This window comes from Glycine soja, chromosome 1, assembly GCF_004193775.1.
Source record: "Glycine soja cultivar W05 chromosome 1, ASM419377v2, whole genome shotgun sequence".
In the NCBI taxonomy this organism is placed as follows: domain Eukaryota; kingdom Viridiplantae; phylum Streptophyta; class Magnoliopsida; order Fabales; family Fabaceae; genus Glycine; species Glycine soja.
Genome location: NC_041002.1, coordinates 13177714 through 13186465, shown reverse-complemented (window position 1 = coordinate 13186465; position 8752 = coordinate 13177714). Strand labels below are relative to the sequence as shown.

The window sequence follows — 8752 nt, the reverse complement described above, 5'->3', positions numbered from 1 at the left end:
TTTTATACCACCGTCGTCGTTTTTCTCTTTTATTTACAAATTTGCCACTATATTCTATTCTTAGACGGTTTCAAAGCAACCGTCTTAGAATTGACGTCATAAAATATTAGTTTTATAGTAGTGCATAAAGTCTAAATAACTAGTTGTATGTGTATCTGGAGTAGGCTTCAGTGATTATGGTTTTGTCATAACTCCTTAAAGTTGGGAACTAAAACAGAATTGGATTGTGTGTCAATTATATAATTTTTTTGCATGTTTTCAACAACTTTTTTTAAATCTAAAATTGATGAAAAATTTATCTGTTAGGGCAATCCTGAACAAGCTGATGTACCAGTAGTTGCTAGATTCCCCATGATTGGGCAAGCTGATATACCTACAGGTGGACCCAACACCAACCCACCCAACTTGTTTCCCCAGGTATATATATACTTTATCATGCAGTAAAAGTAAAATTTTAACATTGGTTGGTTAAAATATAATTTATGTTTGAATCAGGGCCTTCCCAATGTAATTGATAATAGAGAAGACTTGGATTTCTTGCGAAACAGTTAAGAGGTGTTTTAATTGTGTTTTCTTTATGGGATCTAGTTCTCATTTTAATTTTCTTTATTTATGCATCTAAAAATGTTACTCTTTAACATTTCAGTTCGAAGCATTAAGAGTGACGGTGCGAGAAAACCCCCCAAATTTTGCAGGTATTAATGGTACTTGTAAATCCAATTATTACAATTGCCAATTAATTCTGACATCACTCGATTATAGGGTATGATAAATCATTGTTTTTTCAATTGCAGCCTATACTTCAGGAACTAGGACAATAAAATCCTCAGCTAATGTAGATCATCAAGAGGACATACTTGACCTTATAAATGAACCAGAAGGGGACGAGTAACATGGCTATTTTAAGTTTGTAGCATTTCTTTAATTTAATACTGTATGCAGTTTTAATTGGGGTTCAAATTAGGTTCATACCTTATTCATTGGCAGATAAAGTAATTTAGAGTTATATGTGGATGACAAAGGTTTAGAAGAAAATTCTTGTGTTATTGTTCAAAAAAAAACTCAGACACACAAGTCACAACCCAAAAAAACAGATATTTAAAAAATTGGCTCCAATAACTGCTTGTTTTGGCCACTCTATTGGCCTGCACAAGGCACAATGTTTTGGGCACTTTTTGTTCTTGGACATGATTGGTAACTAATTATTATTACAAATTGTTATGTTATGTTGTTGTGCCTTTTCCTCAGTAATGCCTTAGTAATTTCATTTCACTTGGTTATGCATGATTGTTCATTCATCTGTTCTGTCATGGTGTGTTCTAATTTGATTGATGCATTGAACAGTGGCAATGGAAGTTTTTCAAACAGTTCTTTGTTGAACAGCACTGTGGGCCACATCTTGCACTCCTCAATTCTTGTACCATACCATGGATGGTCGGTTCCTTTTAGCAACTTTTCATGTTCACTTTGTTCTTAAATTTATTTTTATGTTTGTTAAAAAATCTTTGGTCTGATTTGACAACCTAACCATTTTTACAACTCATTGATTTTTTGCAGGAGAATTAGCCACAAGACTCAGCATCAGAGCCATGGCCATGTTGAGAAGGATGAATCATGGGTTCCGGTATTATTGAGTTTGCTTAATTAATTTCCACATTTTTTCTTTCTTCTTAATTTTAATTAGTGATTAGATTTGGTTGTGTTCCAATAGAAGAAAAAGGGATATCTAGGGAGATGTGAACTTCATGAAGTGGTTCATGATTATGTGTCTTCATGACTTTATGTCAGCTTACAGAGAAATTTTACAAGAATCTAGACAACATGACAAGAATGCTGAGATTCACTCTTCCTTTGCCCATCTTTGCATACCCCTTTTATTTGGTGAGACCCTATTTTTCCAGAATGATAGCATTATTTTACTATACAGTACCTCAATTTTTTTTATTTCTAAAATTTTGAATTCTTGAAATTGAAAGGAAAGGACTTTATTGGGTCTAGCATCTCACTCTCTCTTTGTGATATGAACCATATATTTTAGTGGAGTAGAAGTCCAGGAAAAGAAGGTTCTCATTTCAACCCTTACATCAAGTTGTTCTCCCCTGGTGAGAGAAGAGATGTGCTAACTTCAACTCTGTTGGGGCATCATGCTTTCTGTGGTTCTTTATCTTTACCTCACAATGGGTCCACTTTTTATGCTCAAGCTCTATGGGGTTCCCTATTTGGTAATCTCACTCCCACACTTTATTTATACATCACACACCAGTTTGGGTTATCTATAAGGCTCTGGAGTATGCATGGCTCCGGAGTATGCTATGGGAGGATTATTTTCTGTGAAATCTGATGATTAATTAGAATAAATTTTTATTTTTATAGTTAAAGAGGCATGTTTTTTTTTTCTTGGGTGGGAAAAGTAGAATGACAATATGAATTGCCATTTATTTTGAAATGTAACATTTTATTGCACTATACTACATTATCTCTGTTTGCTCGAAGGGGTGCATTAATTTAAATGCTCACTAACTTGGATGGACATTTTATTCATTATGAAGTCATATTCTTTTAATAAGTACAGCTATGGGAGTATTATTACTGTATATATTTGATTTTATTTTTCTCTAGTTCTGGAAAAAACCAATATAACCTTATATCTGCAACTCAGAATGAACAAAATTTATCTATCTCTTTTGGGGTAGAAAATCAAGCTGCCAAGCAGCAAAAATTAGAAGGTGGTCTCTTTGTGTAAGATTTGCAAGTTGTTTTAGTCTTTCTTCTCTGATTTTACAATACTTGAACTTGAAGAAAGTTCATATTTAGCTTCTTGACGTATATACCAGAAATTGATGATAAAGTTCTATCAGTCCAGTGAGGAAGAGTTATACATGACTGGTATATACTATTCGATTTGACGTTGCTTTCCTTGGTTCAATGCTCATTTGCTCTTATTTGGAATCCTTGCTTTGGAGTGAAATAGTAGCTAACAAGAACATGGTTTCTAAAAGAATGATAGAAATAGTCAGTTTAACATATAAAATAGAATGTCAAAATTGTCAATTTTTAATTATTGTTCTTTTTTTGGTCTGCAATGGAAGTAAATCTGCTATCGTGACTAATACAATTGTAGAAATTGTGGTTCTAGACTGTGTATACGGGGAAAATGGTAGCAATTTAGCTCTTCTGAGATAGGTACACAAACTTGGATAAGTTTATATACGTATATTTTTTGTGTTAGATGGTTTTGTTTGTTCCTTGTTTGGTATCAATTTCTTGGTTTCCTATTATTTTTATTAAAATTATGTGGCTACAAATCTCACAATCACTCCCTCTTGGGATGCTTTGGGATAACTAGTTAAGAAATTAAGAATTACATCCCAGCTCACATTCTAGTTGTTATTTGCTATTGTAGTAGTAATGATAAGAATAGCTATCCAATTTTTATATAAAAAATCATTATATATCTCCTTTATTATTATTATTGTAAATTGTAAATAAACATGTTGTAGATACACATATGCAAAACATATAATCCTTTATTATATTTAAATAAAGATAATATAATTTTAGGTTTATATTTTACTTTTAATATATTATAAATAGTGGTTTTGTTTCCAAATAGAAACATTGTATTTTAAAATAATTAATTTATAAATAATAAACCCTACTTTCTAAGTCGGTTCCTTAAAAAATGTCTTAGAATGATCTAATTTTTTATGTTTTTTTTCAAAAAATACATTTTAAGACGGTTTTTTAGAGAATCATCTTCTAAGACAAGTTTTCTAGTAAAACAGTCTTAGAATCAACACGATTTTCCCTGCTAGTACAAATTTGATTCAATCACCACTCAAATTAGTCCATAGAAAAGGCTGAGATAATTGTATCGTTATATTTCTTATTCCACTTTGCTTTATAGATATTACTACATTATGTTAGATATGAAGACAGACAAAATATAATATATCGACTTGGCCATCTCTTCATACACAATTTGCTTTACCCCACCACAATTAAACAGAAAAATAGAAAAGCAGTAATAACTTATGTTTTATACATCAACAAGTGTTTAGTCCGAGTGGCATCGCGTTTAAGTCTCTTAAGCACATGGTCAAGGGTTCAAATGTTGATTGTACACCAAAAGAAAAAACCTTATTGGGAGGGGGGTAACACACCTACAAGTGCCAACAGATCCCCCAATAAAAATGTAGGTGACTATGCTCCTTTGTAATCATATTCAACACCAAAAAATTCACTACCAAAAATAGTTTTTTACGATGCACCTTCGACGATGGTCTCCAAAAAACTATCGTCATATATAAGGCGGTGACAATTTCATAAATGTGTGGTTTGTCAACGAAGATGATTTTTATAAAATAGTGTTACAAGTGAATGTGTTTTTAATTTTTTTCTCTTCATCTACTCTCTCATTTCTCACTCTCCATCTCACCTTCTACCTCTGTAACATCTCATTTTTTTCATATATAAATTTAAAAAGTTTTTTAGTAAAAATAATAAAAATAAATAAATAAAGTAAAATAATAGGTCGTAAATGTCCCTAGCTATACATAGCAACATGCTAGGTTTTTCAGACTGACTCCTCAGCCTCCTCTGCCTCTCATTTTCGTTTTTCCCCTTCTCGTCTCAAAACCCTTTCTTTTTCCCGCAGCCCACAAAACCTGTCTCAGAAAAACGCTAATCTCGGACTCATTCACCATTGGATCATCGTAAAATTTTAGTACCACGTTCGCAACCCAATTTAAAGAATTCTCACCGTTGGGAATTGCAAAATAATGTCTGAGCTTAGAGGAAAACCCTTCGCATTGTAGCCTTTTATTTTCCCGCAGAAACCCAAAACTGTCTCGGTAAAACTACAATCTCGGTTTCGTTAACCGTTGGATTTTCATGAAATTTGGCTATGTTGTTCGAAATTCAATTTAGCAGACTTTCACCATTGGGATTTGGGAGATAATATTTGTGGACAGAGAAAAAGGAATCGCATGAAGACAATACAAGTGGAGGCTTCAATCTCTTCTCCGTCTCTGAGTTTTGGGGTGTTTTTGCAATTTTCATTTTATCCTTATAATTATTACAGTGAATTATATATGTTTGACAAACCAATTGTTGTGAAATTGATATGTTATTGTGTTGAACGTGAATCCTATAAATCGAGCATTTTTCTAATTAATATGAATTGATGAAAAAATTAATATCATAATTGAAATTGACCAAAGTGTTCATATAATTATTTAGAATTTGTGCATTGAAAGCTTACTTTGATATTTGTGATTCAATATGATGTATGCTAGCTTATATATATAGAGGTAGTTATTTATATTAATAATTTATGTAAATAATATTGTAGAGTGTTATAGTATGATTCCAAAAATTATTAAGTGTTGGAGTTTGAGAATATTATGGTTAAATTTGATGAACATGTGTGTGTTGTACCTTATGAATATCATTAGGAATGTTATGAGATGGTTGATGTGATGTTATGAGATGTTAAAGTGTGGACATGATATTCAATTGTGAATAAGTGGATGTGTTTAACACTTGATGTTACATTAATTGTATTGTGAGCTATGAATTATACAATAACCCGACCAGTGTTTATGCACAGTGTTAAAGAGAAAGTGTAGGTTCCTAGTTAGGAACCAGTGTTAAATTGTAGCGCAATTGTGTTAAACATGTTTGAAACATGAGTGTGAGATCGCGATATTGTATAATTCATGAGCAGTGTTTATAAATGAAATATGTGATGAATTATGGAATAATATGTTGCCTTGAGATTATAATATTGTTGTTGAGATTGAGTAAAAGTGTAAAGTAGAACATGTGTTGAATTGTGAGATACGTGAAAACATGTGATGGTGGATTGTGACATTATGAGATGTGAAATTGTGAATGAGTTCTGGTTGTGAATAAGTGTGTGATTAACTCTTGATGTGACATTATTTGTGTTGTAAGTTGTGAATTGTACAATAACCCGACCAGTGTTATCTTGAGAAAAGTGTAAATGCGCAGTGTTAAAGAGAAAGTGTAGGTTTCCTATTTAGGAACCAGTGTTAAATTGTAGCGCAATATGTTGTACGTGTTTAACACACAAGTGTGAGGTCATGGGTATTGTATAATTCACGAGCAGTGTCTGTGTGCTAAAATGATTTTAGGGGTTGGACCTGAATCAGGAGGGAGAGGCCCTGACGGACTCTTCGGAGTGTAGGCCTTGGGGGTCACCGGGTTTGAGTGCTACTTTAAGCCTATGCTGATCCCATATGGTTGGAGCATTCTCGCAAAACATCGTGACCTTGACTGGTCTCCCTATGATCTTACTTAGTGAGAGTGACCTGACAAACCCATTGTTTGGTGTGTCTTGTTATGTACTCCTAAGCATCCCAGGGTGGTTTTTCACTGACATGGTACCACATTGCATATAGGCTTAAGTCTTAGCATAACTGTCTCATGCGCTTGCTAATTGTTTATTATGAAATTGATGTGTTATTATGTCTTGATCAAAGCGTGTGATTCTTGTGTAATGTGATTGATGATTGAAAAGTGAACTTTGAATGACAAAGTGGTGGAATTACATGAATTACGTGTAACTAAGTTTTATTTGGTTTATATGATATGTATATCTAATTGTCTTGTTTCTCTATTAGTTAGGAATGTGATAACTCACTCCCCGTGTGTTGTTTGTGTTTGGATGTTGTGATGATCTTGAACTTTGTGTTTGGGGGAACAGATGACTAGGTGAATTGCTTTAAGGAACCATGTGCTTAAGGACGTCGGGACACAACGCTCTGATAGGATGTGGCATTGGGGTATAGGGTTTTATAGACGGCCTTGTTTGAGCTGAAGTGAATTTATTATTTATTTAGAAAAGTTTTATGATGATGTTAGAAAGGTGAATGTGAGCCTGCTACCCTCTTGAAAGGCTTGTATTTAAATATGTTTTAAAAACTTGAATTAAGTTTAATTTTTTTTTAATTTTCTTTTATTATTGGTACATATATGTGTGGGGTAGAGGGTGTCACAACCTCGTTGCTTCAATTCTTCCTTCTCCCCCCTCTACCTCGATCAAGACCCATCGTGTCGTTATCTCCTCTGTCGTCGTTCCCCTGATGGATTCACTTTCCTTATGTTAAACCCTAACAATTCAATCTCGAGCTCAAACTCGTGAATGTTAATAGCATCATCAAGGAAGATTTGCCGTGTGAATCCCTAGAGGTTTTTCGTCCATTGGACGAGCTGTCTCCGAATCTGTTGCCAAAGAAGCTCAACTTCTCGTTCTCGGTGATGGTGCACGTCATCATGGAAGACGACACCGCGAGTGAATCAAGCTCCAATATCTTTGAGATCAAGAGCTCCTCCACCGTGACGCAATGGAACTACCCCGCCGCAAAAGGAGAGACTCATTCGATGAAGCATCCACCTCTGCTTCCGCCTCGACCCTCACCACTACCATCGTGACTAGATTCTACTATGGCAAAAGAAGCATGGACAACGGTTCAACCTCTCCAATGATAACCAAATGCTATAAGCTGAGCGAGGTGAGCATCGAGGGGAGCGTGACCACCGTGAAGGGACACGACAATACCGTTGGAAACAACGTCGTTGTCGAAGAAAAGTGGAAGTAGAAAGGTGGAAACAGTTTGTTGGTTAGCTGTCGATGCGAGAAGGCAGTTAGAGTGGGGCTGCAGCTGATGAAATGTGGATTAGAGGGAGAAAGAAATGCCACGTCATCATCATCATCATCACATGTGAATTTGATTGGGAGTGTAAATAAGCCACCACTTTGGGAGGGAATTTGAGAGAGGCAAGGTGAGTTTGGTCACAGACATGTCAATTTGTTTCCAGGTCTCGAAGGAAGGGATTTCACCATTTAGCTACATCATCGTTGACAACCAAACGTATGTACCATTATACTTAAATGTTTTTACAATTATGTCTATCTTGGCTAAGTTCTATCCATTTTCTCACTTAATCGGCTTTGTAAAATGAAAGTATTGAGTATTGACAATGACATTTGTATAAGGGCAAAAATTCAATGCAATTCTTTAACTCTTGTTGGTGTTGTTTTCTAATCAGAATTGAAGTTTCATTTTATTCTGCATAATATAGATTTGTCTTAAAAGTTATGTGGATTAGGTAAAACTTTAATTTTGATTAGAGAATAACACTTAAAGAACCATTTAAGATTTGTCCTTTATCTAAATTTCTTTAGACGTAGAAATAAAACTAGATAAGAGTTGCTAGGTTGGCGGTAACACACTCCATATTCTTGTTTGTTTATATATGTGCAAGTTAATTTTGTACATTACAGAGAACATTTGCAAGAACTAGATACAATGTTGTACGTTTTTAATTTGAGCCATAAACTGTCAAATCTAGTTAGTAGCATTTGGAAACTTAAGTCTATATTAGCTAATAATTTTATATCTTAGTTAATGTCTTTTTGAGGACTGTGATTGCCAATGACTTACATATTGTAAATGACACCCTGCTTCACATGATTGGATTAACTGTTTGGACTTCATTTTTTCTGTGAAATTATGAGTATGCAAATACAGTTTATTAGGTTGCTGCATATTTTGATTTGGGGGGGGGGGGGGGAGGTGTGAATTCTTTCTACTTTTGATTTCATTGACAGTTTGGTTCTGATCTATTATTATTGGATATGGTGTCATTTTATTTATTCTTCTTTGTTTCCTTTATTTTTTTTGTTTGATATGGTGTCATTGTTCCAATTTAGTTGGAGATCTAA

At 34.1% G+C, this 8752-nt stretch overlaps 1 protein-coding gene across 1 annotated transcript; it reads left to right on the top strand.

Moving 5' to 3' along the window:
• Positions 1-851: 851 nt before the first annotated feature.
• On the top strand, positions 852-2341 carry LOC114409044 (omega-3 fatty acid desaturase, endoplasmic reticulum-like). The gene is made up of 5 exons (XM_028372370.1): positions 852-1194; positions 1345-1434; positions 1558-1624; positions 1789-1881; positions 2039-2341. The coding sequence occupies exons 1-5, from the start codon at positions 1160-1162 to the stop codon at positions 2339-2341; spliced, it is 588 nt and encodes a 195-aa protein (XP_028228171.1). The 5' UTR covers positions 852-1159.
• Positions 2342-8752: the final 6411 nt, after the last annotated feature.

Excerpts from the sequence above, each read along its gene's own strand:
- LOC114409044 (XM_028372370.1), top strand. The coding sequence starts at position 1,160 with ATGTTTTGGGCACTTTTTGTTCTTGGACATGATTG. Across the intron at positions 1,435-1,557 it reads CTTGTACCATACCATGGATG|GAGAATTAGCCACAAGACTC; the intron begins GTCGGTTCCTTT and ends GATTTTTTGCAG. Across the intron at positions 1,882-2,038 it reads TTGCATACCCCTTTTATTTG|TGGAGTAGAAGTCCAGGAAA; the intron begins GTGAGACCCTAT and ends CATATATTTTAG.